This window comes from Haliotis asinina, chromosome 7 (genome assembly GCF_037392515.1).
Source record: "Haliotis asinina isolate JCU_RB_2024 chromosome 7, JCU_Hal_asi_v2, whole genome shotgun sequence".
NCBI classification, from domain to species: domain Eukaryota; kingdom Metazoa; phylum Mollusca; class Gastropoda; order Lepetellida; family Haliotidae; genus Haliotis; species Haliotis asinina.
In genome coordinates this window covers 14,857,866-14,877,491 of record NC_090286.1, presented here as the reverse complement: position 1 = coordinate 14,877,491, position 19,626 = coordinate 14,857,866, and the positions used below count along the sequence as shown (strand labels likewise).

General features: G+C 39.2%; 1 protein-coding gene across 2 annotated transcripts; it reads right to left on the bottom strand.

Annotated features, from left to right (window-relative positions):
- Nucleotides 1-6,195: 6,195 nt before the first annotated feature.
- LOC137291431 (protein SREK1IP1-like) lies at nucleotides 6,196-18,011 on the bottom strand. Of its 2 annotated transcripts, none has more exons than XM_067822780.1 (5): nucleotides 17,822-18,011; nucleotides 15,041-15,109; nucleotides 14,273-14,410; nucleotides 13,243-13,318; nucleotides 6,196-8,179 (listed from the first exon to the last, which is right to left on the bottom strand). In XM_067822780.1, the coding sequence occupies exons 1-5, from the start codon at nucleotides 17,838-17,840 to the stop codon at nucleotides 7,933-7,935; spliced, it is 549 nt and encodes a 182-aa protein (XP_067678881.1). In that variant the 5' UTR covers nucleotides 17,841-18,011; the 3' UTR covers nucleotides 6,196-7,932. The 2 variants fall into 2 exon arrangements, with proteins under 2 accessions (XP_067678881.1, XP_067678880.1); XM_067822779.1 differs by having other exon boundaries at nucleotides 13,243-13,310; nucleotides 14,262-14,410; nucleotides 17,822-17,904.
- Between the last annotated feature and the right edge of the window lie 1,615 nt (nucleotides 18,012-19,626).

Here is a 19,626-nt window from a genome sequence, read left to right as displayed (position 1 = left end):
AACACACTGCGCGCTACACAAAACAGTGGTTGTCGGGCGAAAATGTTCAAGTTTTAGACTGGCCCAGTTACAGAACAGACCTAAACCCAATTGAGAATGTGTGGGGAGTCATGAAGGACAGAATAAACCAAAAGGGACTGAGAAATATTGAAGATATGAAGGCCGAGGTGGTCCAATATTGGGATACCCTGTCACACGATTACCTACAAACTTTGATGGGTAGTGTGCCTAGGCGTATTCAGGCATGCATTGCTGAGCGAGGAGGTCTAACAAAGTACTAAAACAAGACTGAGACTGTAAAAGGATGATGTTTTAACATGTTTATGTAAGTAAAACGCCAGAAGTTAATAAACGTAATGAGTTACATGACGCAACATGATTCTCAATAATTTCTGGGAATACTGTAAGCACACATCCGAGTGACCGCAAACTCCTCAGAGTTTCTACAGTCTGTTTGACAGCCAGGTGTGCACAGGTTAGTGAATCAATAACTTTGTCGTCACTTGTGCACGTGCTTCTCAAACACCTGGCCGTCGCTTTTTCAGCACCCCTCAGTCGTAAGAAACGGTGAACTGTGTCAGTATTTTAATGATATCTGTTAAACAACTTTTTCTGTGATGAATAACAATTTCTAATAGATGGACATTAACGTGTTTGGGTGTTTCATGAACATCTTGCCTCGTAATATTTATTATGATATAGGTAAGGACGAGGTCATCCAGTCACCAAGGCTGTAAGTTGGGCATTTATCAGCAGGTATTGATAAACATTTGGCGGAAATGTTTTTGAATGGCAATCCATTTGTCATTGATTATATGGTTGAGGTGTTTAACACTATTTGCTATTTTGTCGCTATAAGGCCACGAAAGCCTTATCTGAAGTTTTAAGAACGATATATTCCCATGGGCAGTTTACGGTACGGTGTTCTTTACAATATTTGATAATGAGATCATGTCAGTGTTATTTTACGGTTTCAAGTTATGGGACGTTCACCGTCTCGAATGTCTAGAGAGAATACAATATTTAGCGATTAAACGCTTTCTTAATATTAGTTCAAGAGACCCGAATGTTTCAGCTAGGCGCGAATGTGGCAGAATCCCAAGTTATGTGTCTTTGTTGTTCAGATGTGTACAATTTTGGCTTTGAGTTACTTGTATGCGTAGTCATAGCTATCCACGTAAACCATATGAAATGCTGTACTCTTTGGATAATGTTGATCGCCATACATGGACTTCATCAGTTAAGCAAGTGTTATTTATCTATGGATTTGGTTATGTCTGGCTGTTCCAGGGTGTTGGCAGTGTAGAAATATTTTGTCAGAATTTAAGCAACGGGTTACTCATATCTTAACTCAGGAATTAAAATCTAGCTTGCTTTGCTTTGACGCTTGTTCTCTAAATTGAACTTACAACATGAATTGTATCTGACTCATAGCGACTGCGTATTGGCATGATTAGATTACAAGTTGTACCTGGGTGATATTTGAAAGTAATACGAATGCTGTCACTGTGTAAAGTCTGTAAGTTAGACATAATTAGAGAAGAATAATTATTTCATTTTGTTATGATATGCCCAGCTTCTGAAAGCTTAATATCTGAATACCTACCGTTTGTCTGTACATCCTGTAATATGAAAACTAGTTTCATCAGTGTTATGTTATCTACTGATACAAACGTTCAAATCAAACTACAGCATGATGTTCACTATGCACCAAGTGTGAGATACCAAAGTGTGTAACATGGTGTATCATGTGTATATGGACCGGAAGCCACACACGCGGAATAAAGCAAATTGAAATTGAATTGAAGTTATTAACTACCATCCTATTTTTAGTGATATGTTTAGTAATTAGTGGGGACACTTTCTAGCCAAGCAGAATGTAGAACATATTGACCTGCTCAACTACGAAACACATGGGATTTATGTAGTCTCATTTTAGGCAAGTGGGCTTGTTCACCCAACAAAAAATGTCCCCGTTGTGGGTTTCCCCTCTTTTTTATGCGCTGTATTCACTCAGTATGTGGATGGATACTGCGCCATATAAACACTCATTATCATCATTATTATTATTATTATAAGTCATATGACTATAATCTCACAGGTAACTTGGATTACACGGGGTAATAATTATCAGAGTGTAACCCAAGTTTCAGCGTTGGTCCATGGAGTGTGTCGCTCTTCAAACACACTGTAATATTATTGTCATTGTTATCCCGCCTGGGGAAATCGATGCTCGTAGTGTCATAGCCATGTTATGTGTAACTCTTTTGTGCCTATTACACAGTACAGAAACTGAGCCCTGGTTATTCTTATGAGCATTACAGTAGACGCAAGAATATGTTTATATGGATATTATCTATGGGTATCTTTGAGCTGTCCATAAAAGTAGGCACTTAAAGTTTTCTGTCGTAATAGATTTTCATCAAATATTCCTCTGTGACAGTTAAAAATAAGTAAAGACTAAATAATTTCCGTGGGCCTTCTTTAACTTCTTGACTGTGCATGTAAACGCCCATGTACAGGAAGTGTAATATCTGATAACAAAACTTGTAGAATAATATTGCCACCACAATATTGGATTTATTCGTGCCGAGTAGTAACCCACCAAGTCAAGTCACGCACTGCACGAATTTCCTCAATAAACAATTGAAATACATGTGGCAATCTCACACACTTGGCATGCTATATATGCGGCAGTGCCTAAATATTCAAATTCAATGTGAAATATAGATTCATAAATCTTTAAGACATTCATAAATAACTATAAGCAGACTTAATGTCCTCAGATTATGTACATTTGGTAGAAGCAAGGCCACCACTAACACAGTGCCTAAGTATGATATTGTATATTTTGGAATATATACAGAGGCATCACGAACACCCACAGTTGACGCAGAGGCATCACTAACGCCTACAGTTGATGCAGAGGCATCACTAATGCCCACAGTTGATGCGCAGGCATCACTAATGCTTACAGTTGACGCAGTGGTAGGGCAGATTTGCGCTGCTTCCCGATATGAAGCTACGCCTTTGACCACCCCGATATTGTCCTACATACAAATGTTATTGTCGTTATTAACGCTGCATGACCGGATTTGCACAAATCTCCAAACATGAATTTAGAAGTTGACAAGCCAATAAAAGCTTCATGTTGTATTTCCAAGGCACATATTTATACAGTGGAGAGGCGGTGGGGCAGCCTAGTGGTCACAGCGTTCGCTCGTCACGCCGAAGACGGGCACAATGTGTGAAGCCTATTTCTCGTGTCCTGCGCCGTAATACTGCCAAAGGCGGCGTAAAACAAAACTCACTCACCTTAGACTGTAACAAGTTCTCAGTTTTCTTACACCTTTCTAAGTTTAAAAGAGTATGACATATCGCTATTGGAACATCTATCGTAGTTTTTGTGTTTGTCAAGCGCAGTTCCACACTTCAGTAAGAGCATTGTCTATTTTCTGTAGATTTTTCAGGATTCCTAAGATTGCGATCTGCTGGCACGTACGCACGGACCTCTCTTGATCATAGAACAAGGGAGAAAGGGTAATATTGGGGTAAACCAATCAATGCGTTCTGCAGTGTTTTAATCTATCTGAATTTGTTGGAATATTTATTTGTTTCATCCAAACGTTCTCCTCAGCAAGTATTAACTAGTATGTTTACATATTTACTCATGGAAAAAATCGCAACATCTCTGATTTTTATCCCACATATCGCCATTTTATACTCACATCATGCATATGCTTTTGTATGATTATGTTTACCCTTTACTGATTTTAGATATACATATGCTACAGTCAAAGGGGAGTATAACGTGCAATATGTGTACTCGTGATCCATCGAGCCGATTGGCCAGAAATCAGCCAACTAATGCCGTCACGGAGGGGGTGGATACAGCCCTTCTCAGTATCACAACACTTCATCCCTTGCTACTAATAATGCTATTTTGTGTGCATAGAATCCAACACGATGCTGCTCTCTGGCGCCATTGTTCGGGCCAAGTAAAATGGTTTCAACATCGTCGTTTCGCCTCGGGCGGGTATAAAACCTGACGGCTTGTCAGACGTCCGCTGTTATCATCAAAGACACAAACCAGCAGAACTAGCTTCATGTCAAGCTCGACGTCACTGGAAGAGCTCATGTCGTGGTCGGGGCCATGGCGGACATCAACAAGGTTCTTTTTTGAACAAGCGCCCCAGAGACCTGCCACGGAAGTAACTGGTTCACCCTCCACGGGAGGGGAGATATCTAAGGTGAGGACTTTGAACTAAGAGAATACACCTGAAAATTTTTGTGCAGGCAAAACACAAAATTATGTGGAAAACTGGAGACATATTACCTCAGATGTACGGATACTTGCATGTGTAGCAAGAGTTCATATGCATTTCACTTGTATACCAAGACAGCATTTTGTGCCCAAACCTATATTGTTCAAGGATTATGAGTGGTTACAGGTTGGTCAGGAAATTGAAGGAATGTTTAGGAAAGGCATTATTGAGGAATGTGAACAGAGATTTGTTTGCTTCAAGATTGAACAATCCGCTGGTGAGATAAAATTATGTCTCTTGGCACCCTGATCCTGCAGCTGAAGCAGTGAATTCTCTATACTGGGGAGATTCATATGATTATATATTCTGCCCTTTCAGTTTACTCGACAGAGTTCTGCAGAAGATTCAGTTGGACCAAGCCGACATCCTGCTCATAGCTCCGATATGGCCGACTCAGTTCTGGTTCAGCAAGCTACTGGAATTGTTGAGCGATTGTCCCAGGTTGCTTCCCAAATCATCGCGACTTCTACGACTGGTAGGACAACCAGAAATGACACATCCCCTTCACAAGATGAAGCTTGCGGCATTCAAGCTATCAGGAAAGGCCTACAGAATACACTCATTCAGGAGTGGGTTGCAAACATCATACTGCGATCATGAAGTGCAACACACAAAGAATATGGGTCATACATCAGCAAGTGGATGTTGTTTTGACGTCCGCGGAATATTAGTACCATTGCACCACCTTATCAAGACTGTTGTGGCTCAGGCTGGGGTTGATATTTCCATATTCAAGCCCCATAGTGTCAGGGCTGCCTCTACGAGACTATCCTGAGAACAGCTGGTTGGAGCAGGGATTGCGTGTTTAGACAGTTCTACAAGAAACCTATTTCTAGCCATACATAGTACCTTAGGATTAAAGCCTATCTAGTTATAGATTTAGTTGTTTGCTATTGCTTAGTTCTCTCCATTGTCACCGTCCATACTTGCCAGTATGTGGGTTCATTAAGAACAGATTGCTGTGATGACAGGTGCTCAGGGAACCAGTTTGAGGTAATCTGAAGAAATATGTGGTTCTGTTGTAGACAGGCTTGTTTGGTCTTATTTAAGTATTAAATTGTGTAAACAGCATACACTATTTCCTATGAATGTTGGTTACTTATGTGCCAAAATGTTAAATAATAAAGAAATATTTGATATACTTAAGCCCTGGTATTGGTTGAAGACAATTTGCATCTTTCTCTACAATTCTCATGGTATTCCGGAAGTACGGAATAGGGAGGTGGAATTTTAACATTAAACAAGACTTACCTGGAAGTTGAAGTTCGATGTAAATTCCACCGACCTATGAAGTACTGAGGAATAACATGCCCTCCCAACCCGACCCTGGGTTACAAAGAAGCATATTTTCAGCTTAAAACTGATTCCTACTTGCGCATGCGCACATCTCATGTTATTCCTCAGTACTTCATAGGTGGGTGGAATTTACATCAAACTTCAGCTTCCAGGTAGGTCTTGTTTAATGTTAAAATTTGACATCATGAAAGAAAGGCACTGGTCTGACGTTTTAACTTTTTGAGTGAGCATATTTAGATGCCACAATATCAAAGCATACGACACCAGAAATATGCTCCACATATTGCACCCGTGTGGAGAATAGCACCCTGGTCTTTGGCCTGATGAACTAACGCTTTAACCATGATGCTACCTCCTTGCCTCTAACTATTTGATAAACTGATCTTCTGGCGGTTGTGGATGTTAGGGCTGAGGTTATCTCCATGTTTATGAAAACATGCTGGTACTTACATATTTGTTCATAGAGCAATTGTACAGTCACTAGATTAGTAAAAGAGTTTCAAAACAAACTCCAATCACAGAAACCTGTTGGGTAGTGTACCCACTTAATCATTGAGTTCAATGTCACATTAGCTACCTTTATAAATGTTTATTTAATAAGAGATACAATCACATTTTATTTAAAACAATTTTGTCAAATGTCAATGTGTGATTACAATTCAGTTGTAATCAACAATATGGACAATACTAAAACCAGGGCAAGTATATAACTTGGCATCATAGCGTAAAACTAAGATAAAGATATAGAATTTATAAATGAGAACATTAACAATGGAAACAGACTGTAAAAACATGGTCCTTCACTGGCTGTTTCTGGTCCTGCCAATGGATATGCTGCAAAGCACACCGATCAGTTTGACAGAAAATGTAGTCTAACAAGACAAACCTTCCCAAGGAAGTATTTGGTCTAAAACATTGGATTCTAAGACAATGGAGTCATAATACTCACTTAAATGTTTTATGGAAAACATGTAAAACTAGATGAAAGAAAAAGGATTAGTTCCAATAAAACAACATTGTGAGAATACCTCACTATGACAAGACCTACACATGGTTAATGATCAAGGTTCCATGGTCCCCAGTGTATCAGTGCTGCACTGGAAAGTTTTCGTTAGGTCACGGTGTGTCTGTTTGATAGAGGAAACCCCAAATGATGCAAGTGTTTCAAAAACTTGTGATAAACCCTGCAACCACAGGTATGGTGCTTGTAAACCGTGAAACATATACCGTGAATATAAAGTTAAGCGCCATCCAGTATATTTTGCAAAAATATAGGTTGGTACATAGGAAATCTTTCAGAAAACAAGGAACTATCATAATTTGGTTCAGTACTTTTGTTTAAAAACAAAGCCATAATGGAAATTATCTTTTAATTTCAACAGGATGCATACGCTTTTGGAAAAAATGTATTTTGTTTTCCTCAAAAAGGTTACCTTCTTTTGAAAAGTGAAAATCACAAACGGCTGTTATATGGTCACATGATTGTCAGTTTCAACAAGTGACCTCAATTTAATAGTCTTGTATAAGCACAACAGGAATAGTTATTTTGATGTAAAAAGCAGTGCCATCATATATTTAACAACATTGCCCTTAATTGTTAATACAAATGATTATGACATCCCTAAAACAGTTACCAGATGAACCTTCTCTAAATATGGATTGGTCTTCCCAATTGGTTCAGCCTAATTTTTCCACAGCCTCACATCTTCGTTTTGAAATAGGCTGGCGCTTAACTTTTTATTCTCAGTATATTTAGGACAACCCTAGATTTGAAGCCATGAGCATTACCTACATGATGGCTGTCCAGTAACCATTAACTATTAGCAGGAATCAATGGCTTTGACTTTAAAAACATGCAGCTAACCAAACCATCCAACCAGACCATCCTTTTCATTCTGTTGCCTCTTATGGCCAGCATGGATGGCTGGAAGTCCTGATTTCCCAGATCCCTCGCAGAGGGTTTACAACAGGCGGTATGCCATGACATAACCTTCATACAATCTTTGGTTCAGTGCTGATATATAACTACCACCTTTTACCAGCTCAAACATATTAATGGTCCCTGTATTTTGTCACAACATTTCATGTTTCATATTCTCCACTCATATTGCTGTTTTTCTCCATATTCCTCCCACAACTAGACATATGTTAGGATAGAGATCCAGTGCTAAAGTGAATGACTGACACACATTCCCTGGACACTCACAGCTGTGGACAGTGGCATGTCACACTAACCCCGAACACATGTATGCAGCACCACTGACTCTGACACATCGCGACACTGGCACAGCATCTCGACATGCTGCTCCACTCAATCACTGTAGGAGCTGTCTCTCTCAGACTTTCGGATCTGCTTGCCGTGTTTATGTTTATGATGTTTCTTATGCTTCCTGCGTGACTTTCTATAACGTGGCTCAGAGTCAGGCTCACTGTCTGAGTCAGTGTCTGAATCAGAATCAGTGTCTGTATCTGAGTCAGTCTTCTGTCTGTGTTTATGTCTTTTCTTGTCTTTTTTGTGCCTCTTCTTCTTTGACTTTACAGGAGATCTTGACCTTGACCTGCAAAATACATTTAAGATAACAATTAACATCATCCATTTCTTTACATGATGATAGAATGTTTCTCTATGTTCTGTTTTCAGCATGACATACTATGCTGACCATATTTTCCTCCTCAATGTTGTTACCTTTATACAGGTCCTGTGCTGACTTTGAGCCACACTGACCATGAACCTTTGGCCCAGAAACACTGAATAGTCATCTACTCCTGTGTTACATACCACTACAGCACTGACATTTAATTCCATGCTTGTATGTATGAAGAAAATATGGGTTTGAAAGTGATCGTCAACTTTTGTTATTCAGGCCATAAAATCCCACATCTATTGTGATAAGCATCACGAACTCATTTGTCACCATGCCTTTGTTTTTCAGGACTGAAACAAAGAGAGATCATGGATGTGTCAACTGTACTGTATCCTCTCGATCTCAAACACATCAGGAATGTCTTACAGCTCAAGCACTTTGTTCCCCTATGTCTAAACTTCAGAAAAAATCTTTCCTTGGAAAAATGTATCAATTATAATGTCCAGATTTGACTATATATGTTGGTAGTTTGCTTGGTCAAACCTGCAATAAAGTACGAGATGAAGGAGCCCCCCCAGCACTAGTTTACCTAGCAGCAGTGTATTAGACTGAGTCACACTAGACCACTGCAATCTTGTATCATCAGCAGAAACAATCCATCACAAACATCTACCTATATTACCTCTAATGGCCTATTAAACAGACACAACCACAACATTTTCATCCTAGTCCAAAGATAAGCACCGAGACCTGGAACATGGAGTTCAATCATTTTGACCTCAAAATATCGTAAGCAACCGGATCCCAAAGGCGCCAAATCATGTTATATATTAGCACTGGTTCCTTTATACAGTAAAGACTATTTCTTCCAGTGGTGAGATAAGACTTGTAATGTGCTGGATTTACATTTACATGAACTTTGTACATATGTTTCAGCAATACCTGAATTCATGTAATTTTAATAATCTAATATTTCACTTGACTAAAGTGATAGCATTTCCTTCATATATTAACCATCCATGGTTGTTCTGTGTAAATAGTCATTTTCATGAGATGTGGCAACTTCTTCACTGACAGCCTATCACCTGTCACGCCCTAACTTCAGGTTGTAGAGAAAAGCAACAAGATCCCAGCATTCCCTAAGTCCCTAAGACATGCAGTCTCACAGTGAGCACATCTGAACCTCATTATAAGTGAAGCCATGTGGACTGCACCTCTTTACACTGCAATATGTGACAGAAGGCCAACAGTCTCATAGCATATTTAATGAGATGACATGGCATAGGGGAATATCCTCTTCGGAAATATTCTTTGGATAGTAGCTGGTTCCTGGGATATCCATTTTCTTCCAACATCTCTCAACTGACATCTATCAGATGACACTGGACACCTGATTACACATGGATTTTTAATACAAGTGTCCCTTTCCCTCTCCATCCTGCATGATGTGCCTTCAGATCTCAGGTTTGCTAAAACATCCTATGGAAGAAACCACCCACTCCACTACTGACAAATAGTGTGATTTCCAAGTAGTTTCCAACTATTTATACAGAAAACATAATGGAAGGTCATCAGTGTCATCAGAGACCATATGTAATATACAGTCTATGGTGTCATCCTGTCCCACATCTGATGACAGCAGTGATAACCCTTAATCTACATACTAGTTCACACATCATCTAACATCAGGCCTTTGGCACCGTCCAAAGACTCTGGGACTCTGACTTCACCTGTAACTAAGAGATAGAGGGATATGTTAAAGACAGAGCAGTCTGCTCTATTATTTGACACAGCTATGATATCAGACACTATGGGCCTGCCCCTTGGTCTGAAAAATGCTCATTCCAACATTCTTGTCAACATCACAACTCAATTAAAATGATATTGTGGTTGTGACGATAGACATGAATTATCTCCCCTGAACAGAGTGAAGCATTACTAAAATAACCACCAAACATGCAAGAATACTTTTGATTGATGTGTTGTAATGTTGAGCATATGCACAGGATTATCACTAGTTGAGATACTGCCTGGGAAAAAACAGATAGGTATGCTGATGTCATCTTATATCCAGATAATCCCTGCACACAGTTGTACAGTGTGTAGAACTAACTGCCTAATCAGTGTAGGACAAGGTGTAATATTCACAGGAACTAACTATCTAACAAGCGTAATCCCTGCACACAGTCGTACAGGGTGTAGCACTACTAGCAGGAACTAACTGCCTAACCAGTGTAGGACAAGGTGTAATATTCACAGGAACTAACTATCTAGCTAGCGTAATCTCTGTACACAGCCGGATGAGGTGTAATATGCACAGGAACTAACTATCTAACTAGTGTGAGCTCTGCATACAGCCGGACAAGGTGTAATATGCACAGGAACTAACTATCTAACCAGTCTAAGCCCTGTGCAGTCATACACAGTGTAGCACTGACAGGAACTACCTACCTCACCAGTGTGAGCCCTCCTGATAAATAAGTAAGAACATACTTCGAAACGTCATGACCCTTCTCAATAAAGAAGTTGTCATCCATAAAAACTCTTGTCTTCAGTGTAAGCCCTGTTTAGCAATGATCCAAGGATATCAGTGCTACAGGAACAATGGTTATCTAGGATAAAGGACAGCTGGTACTGAAGGTGTGAGTCCCACACAGGACCCTGAACCCATGTAGAGTCCTATCCCTAGCAGAATGCAACTCTTAGTTAAAAGACATAGTAGGAGAGATTAAATTGGGAGTAGGATGGACATTATCACTGGTGGTGTTAATGATGAAAGTGAGCCAGTGGGTTCAGTTTTTAGCAACAATAGATTACCCGACAAAGGCCCCCATTTGGCATTTCTTTTGTCTGGATCGATCAAAGGATTAACCGATAACACGCTGATTGATTCATTAGTTTTATGGGGATTAAGATGGGGGATTTGTCAAAAGGTAGTGTTTATGTATGTACATTTACTAATCTATACTGAATACACTCTGTCGTGTCTGAGTCTATGTAAAACAACACCCTTCTTTCAAAGGATTAACCGCCACTACATCGATTGATTGCTCATTATGACTAAATAACTTTTTAAAAAGAATGACGCACATTATGCAATTAGTTGCCAGGTTTGCTATCTTGGGCAACCAATGAAACTATACAGCAATGTGAAAAACCTGAAACGATACATCACGTTTTCGTATATTAGACTGTAAAAAGACACATCACTTGGGAAATCTGCAGATATATTATATATCACTTGTTTTTGTGGATATTGATGGATACATTCCTCGAAGAAGGTAATAGGCTGACATTGCTTCTATAACTTTCATTTTAATATTTTCATTTTTGTTTTTAATAAGTTGTCGTAGCTTTCAACAGAATTATTGTTTTCGTCATTAAGTGTACTGATGCAGACGACATACACTAGGGCATGCATGCGAATTATGATTCATATAGGAAAACTATGAAATGTCTACATATTACATTCCTGTTAAACATTCGCAGATCACTTCTTTTTATTAAGTTTCAGAATGCATACAAGTATGATTATAAAGTAATTAGGATTATGAGACAAAGTATAAAGACGTATATTGACAAGTGTCTACATACTGGTGGGTGAACGTTACAAACCAAGTAAATTTAGCAAGTGAAGAAATTTATCGTGCAGTATTTTCACTTCGACCCCGACCTCGCTTAGGTTATGTTACAGGTTGTGTCATGCAAACTCCTTTTGGTAATGATTCAAATACAGATTTATGTAGTTTTGATTTTTTAACTTGATGAGAACAAACCATACATAATCTCATTAATTCAAATGGATTTGACTTCACGATTTTCAAAAATGGTGGCGCCCTGTCCTGGGATGAATGCTATTTAAGTTTGTTTTCACCGACTTACAAAGGGACAATTACTTTCTACTGGTAGTAAAATATGCATTTCATTGATGGACAATAGGATTTTGCATGACATTGCTTATAACATAACAAATTCACTCTTGGAATCAGTCAGTATAAGGGGTCAATATAATATTACTTACGATAATATTGTCACTTCGACCACAACCTCCTTTCCGAGGAAGAAAGCGTTATATTCATGCAAAATCCTTTTGGTCAGCAATGTGTAGTAAGCAGTCTTGATTATACAAACTCTATGAAACTTGAACTCCATTTTCTATCCTGGAAGAATGGTTGTGGGCGAACCATCCGATTTAGTATATACCACAGGCTTCCACAAAGCTCACTTCACACACACTAACAGCCAATTTAAGCACAAACTACGGAGTCTGGTGGAAGTCTGTGCATAGTGACACCATCACCCGACCCCAAGGAACAATTGACGGCAACACAACAATTCGGCATGTCTTTGGTGACGTCGAGAAATCAGCAAAATGACGAGCTTCCTACACATTTTCTATACATTTAACGAGAAATCGTTCCTTCTATGATGTCACTGTAGGGCTCTGGCGACAGGGTTATGTAACCTGTCTGCGGTTTTGTTTGCGGGCGAGAGAGAAGCAGATGGCTTTTTAGCAACTTTTAAACACTTGGTATTAATTAACCACAAGTTGTTTTTTTTAAAAAATGGTGTTTCGTTTATGACTAACCAAAAGTCTTTCATATGCAGTGATAAAAAGAGTACCAAAAAATTGAGTTTAGTGTTCCTTTAAGGTTTAGCAGGAATGGCATTAGAATCTAGATTGTTGTTGTTATCCATTACGTTGTATACTTTGATATTTACATGGATGAGATAATTTCTTCATCTGCTACAGTTGGCCTTAACCTGCTCTAAAGATACAAAAGCCTGGAAATTCTCATTGATGACCAATGACATTGCAGAGGAGGAGGAGTCAAAATTGGGGCTCTGTCTTATATGATCAAAGTTCAGAAGGAAACTGCAACAAGTGTTTCATCAGTTCTCATGTAAAATATTGCCCTGCCTTGTTAAGAACTTAATTTCTAATAAGAACATTGCTTACTAGTCTCAATAACTTTTGCAATTCTACCGAAAAGTATCCATTATCACAGTATTCTCAACCCTGCAGAAATACTGACCTCTTCTTCTTTGTCTTCTTGTGTCTGTCACGCTTATCTTTCACTTTGTGCTTCTTTTTCACGTTCTTCTTGTCCTCTGAAACACACGAACATGATAAATTATCACACTATCTATGTATTACAAGTAGTTTTGTCTTCATGTCTTATCAATACTCTTTAAAATGAATAACAGGAAATGATGTCAGTCACACTGCACTGAACACATCATGATGCAATCACAAGAATATAATTACTAAATGTCTACACACATTCATTGTCACAGGATATTTATCTTGGTCCAAAATATATTTGGGTATTCAACATATATAATACATTAGCAGTGTACCTGGAGATTTTCTGCATTACATTTTAGAAGTTGGGACTCAATACAGACTCTGATGCTATTGTCAAGCAGGAATGTATTTCACAATGATACAAGAATCTGTTTTGAAATGTCGAAGTCACGGAACAAAAGAAGTAGTTATCCATAAAGTTTGTTCAATGTTATCACTTGCACTTCTTAGAAACTTATAACACCTCTGGTATGTAATGAATTATACATTGTGCAGTCAGGAAATTTGACATATACTCTTCAAAAAAAAAAGTAGAGGAACCTGAACTTTCAATTTGAAGAGGAAGTGTAAACGTTAACAAACATTTCAAGGGCCGACATGTTATGAACGCACCACCATTTCCCTCTATTACCACCCCTGAACACAACGTGTGATGTGCATGTTCACAATGCAGTAGCCCCATACACATGCATGGGGTCCCATTCTTGATTTTGACGGGTTTTTTTAAGAAGGTTGAGAAATCACTTAGAACATTAACTTTGACACTAATCTTGCATCACACATTTGTTAGTGCTTGTTTCTAGTCACTTGTTTTAAATGAAAATCGTATACATGCAAATTACATGCCATACACCCATCATCTTTCAAAAGCAGTTACATGTATCGTAACAGTGACAAGACTGCAATCTGTATGGTTATTTACCCTGGTTGTGCCTGCCAGCAACCCTCACAATGGTCATAAAAGACTTGAATCTCACCTGCTTTCTTGAGCTGTGTGAGAGGAGACACAAAGTTTTCATCACTTGAGTCAGAGCTGGTGCTGCTCACATCCAGGAGGATGTCCTTGTTCGGGTCAGCTTTAATGAAGTTCCGGCACTGGTACGTCAAGTGGCCAGCTGTAACAGCAGGTATGTCAAGATTTTCCACTACAAAGCTGCATACAAGGTGCATGGTAAACATTACCTGTATCCGTTCTTATTCTTATCTTGTACTGATTCAAACTTCAATCTAATATCATTTCATTCAGTGACCCATTCATTCATTCCAAATTTAGTCATTCAGGTTAACATCTATGGAAATTAGCACAAAGGATCAGAATTTGCTGTTATATTTAGTGACACCATCAATAGAAAATATCAATGCTAGTACTGTCAGCACTCCAATTGTTTCTGAAAAATAGTAATGACTGAATGCCAAATTAATGTTTTATAAAATAAGATCTGACCTTTTGAAAAATTATGCAAAAGTGTCACAAATTAAGTCGACACTAATTATGACGGCTAATTAAAACTATGATTGAAGACAACTTGACACTTAAGGCTCGGACTACTCAACACCTAAGGATGAGGACTATATGACACCTGGCATGGGGACAGCTTGACTCCTGGAGTGAGGACTATATGACACCTGGCATGGGGACAGCTTGACTCCTGGAGTGAGGACTATATGACACCTGGCATGGGGACAGCTTGACTCCTGGAGTGAGGACTATTTGACTTGAGGAATGTTAAAAGTTATGTTCTTACCATAGCCGCACCGCTGACAGGCTGGCCGTACACCTTCATTGGTCTTATTGGTGAACTTGGCAATCAACCCTGTAAAACAAAGTGATGATGATGATGACTGCACATGCTCTTCTGTGGTCATCTTCTACATGTAGGTCTAATCCTCCAAATGGAGGGGTTGGAGAAGAAGGTAAGCAGATGGATGGGGGTGGGGTGGGGGGCATATTGTTTAATAACCTTGGCTGATTTTATGGATATGACATCAAAGATTATGAGGAATAGCACCGACACAGTTGGTAAGCATCACCAGATTAATTGAATAATGTCTACAGGTACAGCAGAGTTCGACACAGCACTAGCCAACACAAGGTATTGTACAGGGAGACTAGATGCTGTTGTTAAACACCTAGATATTTCACGCAAACTTCTTGTTTGACATAAGCTGTGAAAGTAGGATAGGTCAGTTGGAACTGATCCTCGTACATGTAGTTAGTCAGTGGGAAAGTTTCATTTACTTACTAGCTGTGCAGAAATCACATGAACTAAATATGGCAAGTTAGTCATTGTATTTGTATTCTGTTCAATTCAACCACTAGAAAGATACAGTCAGGATCAATAATTAGTGTTAACTACCCCGAGGGTGAGGGAAACAGTGACATGGCTTACAGCAATATATGTATCATGTAAATAATCAGCATTAATGGCTCAGCTGCCTAAAGCAGAGTTATGTCCCTTGATCATGCTGGGATACTGTGGGTTCAGTCCACTGTTGTATGCTCATGACAACCCATAGTTTGTAGGTATTGTTGTGCAACACTGCAGCATATGAAGTGAACTTCGATGCTGCAAAAATATAACATACATATAACTGTAGTGTACTGAAGTGCATTATTGTTAATACACATTTAAAAACACAAGAATCTTCATGGTTATCATGGAACATCTATTATGATGGTAATTCATGTTGTTGCCATCGGGATGATGAACGCCTACTGACATTTGACATTTATATATATATTCAGCTGACCGATTTCAGTTGACTGATGATAATCTTCATTTCTGTCACAATGTGTCACATAGTTGCAAATTATTCAAAATCATCATGGCATGGCAACTCTCTGTTACCGCAGTATTAATATTTTTTTACTATGGCATACAGTCTAAGCAAATGACACTTTTTAACGTTTACTATGACAAGTAATGAATCTAAATAGTTTTATTGGTAAAAAATATTGATGAATTTCATTCACATTAGTAATATTAGCATGTTTTCAACACAAAAACCTCAAACTTCTATTGATTTGGATACAAGATAACATTACAAAATATTGTTTTGCCGCCTTGAAACGTACCATACAATTTGCTGCTGTGTGCAAGGTGAATTTGCATAATACGTCACTTCCCGTTATGTTTTTAGGATGGAAAATATGCAAATGACCTTATAGTTCTCCCAGGATTACTCTTGAATTAGTAAGTTTTGATTCATGTTAGATGTAATGGCAGTAGTGCTCATATTAGTTTCAAAATGTTCCAGAACTTACTTTAAAGATGAATAACTAAATTTCGCCACAATTAGACATGATATTCCAATGAAATGAAGGCTAGAGTGCAGTTTACCGGGCACGCTACCTGGGGACTACTGAGCGCTTGCTAATGAGTGTGCTGCTGTATCCTTAGCCCTTGGTCACCCCACTTCTAGATCCTTAGCCCTTGGTCACCCCACTTCTAGATCCTTAGCCCTTGGTCACCCCACTTCTAGATCCTTAGCCCTTGGTCACCCCACTTCTAGATCCTTAGCCCTTGGTCACCCCACTTCTAAATCCTTAGCCCTTGGTCACCCCACTTCTAGATCCTTAGCCCTTGGTCACCCCACTTCTAGATCCTTAGCCCTTGGTCACCTCACTTCTAGATCCTTAGGGTTAGTGAGGAAATGTTAGGGTTGGCATACCTTTGGTGCGAGTATATCCGTCCGAAAAAATATCGAAACAATTTCGCCATGTAAAGTGCACTACTCCCAAAATGAAAGACCTTTTCAAAAGCGCTGATTTTTTTTCACTTATTATTCACATGTAAACAATTGATTTGAAGTGTAGTGTTTTTACTTTCTTGATGTTTTCACATGCCGCAATAACACAGACTTAAAGCATAAAGGTTTTTGTATACATTATCTGATCAAATTTAACTGGTTTTCAGTGAGGCACTTAGGAGCTGGTCAGAAGTTTGTTCGGTGGCTGATGCTAATTTGCAAGGGGTAACTGCAATGGTGCGGCTTATCGACTGAAGGTTTGTTTCACTTGAAGGATCATGAATGTTATTTGATCAGAAAGACTATTTAATTGTAACTGCAATACATGACTGGTTGATTCACAAGATAAGGTAATAGTTGGGTGTGACCTACTCTAGCCGTAGAAACACCCTCGATGTGGTATTGATCTGTGACTGTGAGTTTGAGTGTAAAAAGGGAGCCCAATTCGAAGTCTGAGCTATTTACTAAACGATTGCTGAGGTGCGACCACTAATACTACGGCACTGAACCGCAAGTGATCCAAGGGCTGGGGATTCAACTCAGGACACACTAACATAACCGACCCTGAGAGCCAGTGTAGGTTTCAGTTCTCTCTTGAACAATAAATGTATCTCTCCAAGCATCCATGATAACACTATCTGTTCTGGGCTGTTCTCAGTTCTGTTGATGTGTCGTGTTCATTTTATGGGACAAGCGGGAACTGTGCAACTGAGACTGAATATTCAGACAGCTGTTGTAGTAAAATATAGTTCTATAATCTCATTGCATCAAGTTACCTTGAATGTCACTTTGCATATTGTTTTGGTCTTTCCAAACACGTTTTTATGACAGAGTGTAGATGACATGAGCAACCTCCTCGGAAGCGGAACTGTTATACAAAACAATGGAGCGACCGGTTTCAGCCTGGTTCCCGGGGTCTGCTGCTGCGCTACGCTTTCATTTGTGGAGCGCAGCGCAGGAGACCTCGAAAACCAGGCCGAGACGGTTTTTACTAAAAGTTTAGTGTGAAAACAAACACGATAACTGAATTTTTCATAAAGGTTTTTAATTTGTCAGTGGAGGTAAACAGCCTCTCGAACGTAAAAAACATAGATATCCACTAAAAATTCTCCATTACCAATCTGTCGGGAAAGATACGGCATAGAGTCTCAAAACTGTCATACGCCTTCAGCATATGACGAAGGGTACAGATCTACCACAGTTGAGATGGGATGAAGGGTAAAACTACCACAGTTGAGATGAGATGAAGGGTATAGACTACCACAGTTGAGATGACCTGGCCCTTCTCTCACCCCCTTATCGCAGACCTGGTCCTTCTCTCACAACCTGGCCCTTCTCTCACATCTTCATCACAGTCCTTTCCCTTCTGTCACCCCTTCATCACAGACCAAGCCCTTCTGACACATCTTCATCACAGACCTGGTCCTTCTTTCACCCATTTATCACAGACCTGGTCCTTCTTTCACCCATTTATCACAGACCTGGTCCTTCTCTCACATCTTAATCATTGACCTGGCCCTCCACTCACCCCTTCATAACAAACCTGGTCCTTCTCTCACATCTTAATCACAAGCCTGGCCCTTCTCTCACCCCTTCATCACAGACCAAGCCCTTCTCTCACCCCTTCATGAGAGACCTGACCCTTCTCTCAAATCATCATCACAAACATGATCTCTCGATCCTACATCAGGTGATCATATCTAATACATTTCATTATGATTCGTAAATGTTTTCTGAAGTGTCATACATTATGTATATCCCCTGGGTAAAACACCCATGCAGCCCTACAGTGTGTGTGATGTGTAACGCCTGATTCCATGCCCTGGTTCTTATGAAAAGCTTAGCTACATTCTCTCATGTATTTCTTCAATGTTGAGAATGTTTGGCCTCCAGACTAAACCTATAATTATTTATGGATATGAAAGTAGGAGTGTTAATAAATTCATGTTCATACTCCCAGTAGCTGTTGAATATATTGCTTTAAATATGTTACTATTCGTATGTCTCCAGACAATGGTACATGTTTTGTTAAACTAGGTGCAGTCTACATGGACTTCTAATATCAAGAATATATTACTGTGTTATGGTTTTGTTTGGGAAACTCGAGAAGATATAGTCAGGTTGAATAGCTCGTATTTATCACTTTTGTTACATTTTGTTATTAACAAACAAGGTATATTGAATTGTTGAGTTGCTTAAAACTGCTAGGAATATATACATTTTTGAAGAGTTTGTTGACAATAGAACCCTTCTTGATAAGTATTATATGCATGTCATGTACAAAATCATAATGACGTCACTACTCCACATTTTTATTTCTTTAATGAAAGGGTCAAGAAAATCCTTGTTAGATGTCTTGTCTTCTCACTCAATAATAGTGTAAGTGTTTGTCGGCTACCACGGAGCAACGTTGTAGCACTTCGTGTCATAGGTTGCATGTTTTCGCTGGTCGCAGATGCTGAAATGCACTAGGAAATGCTGGGTCAGTCCTCGTGGTTATAGAGTGTATGGACCTACTGCAGGAACACATCTCGTGGCCACGTATCGCTAGCTACTCACATTCCCATGCTGATAACTGTAA

Excerpts from the sequence above, each read along its gene's own strand:
- LOC137291431 (XM_067822779.1), bottom strand. Across the intron at positions 13,311-14,261 it reads AGAAAGCAGGTGAGATTCAA|AAGAACGTGAAAAAGAAGCA; the intron begins GTCTTTTATGAC and ends TCAGAGGACAAG. Across the intron at positions 8,180-13,242 it reads AAGAAGACAAAGAAGAAGAG|GTCAAGGTCAAGATCTCCTG; the intron begins GTCAGTATTTCT and ends TGTATTTTGCAG.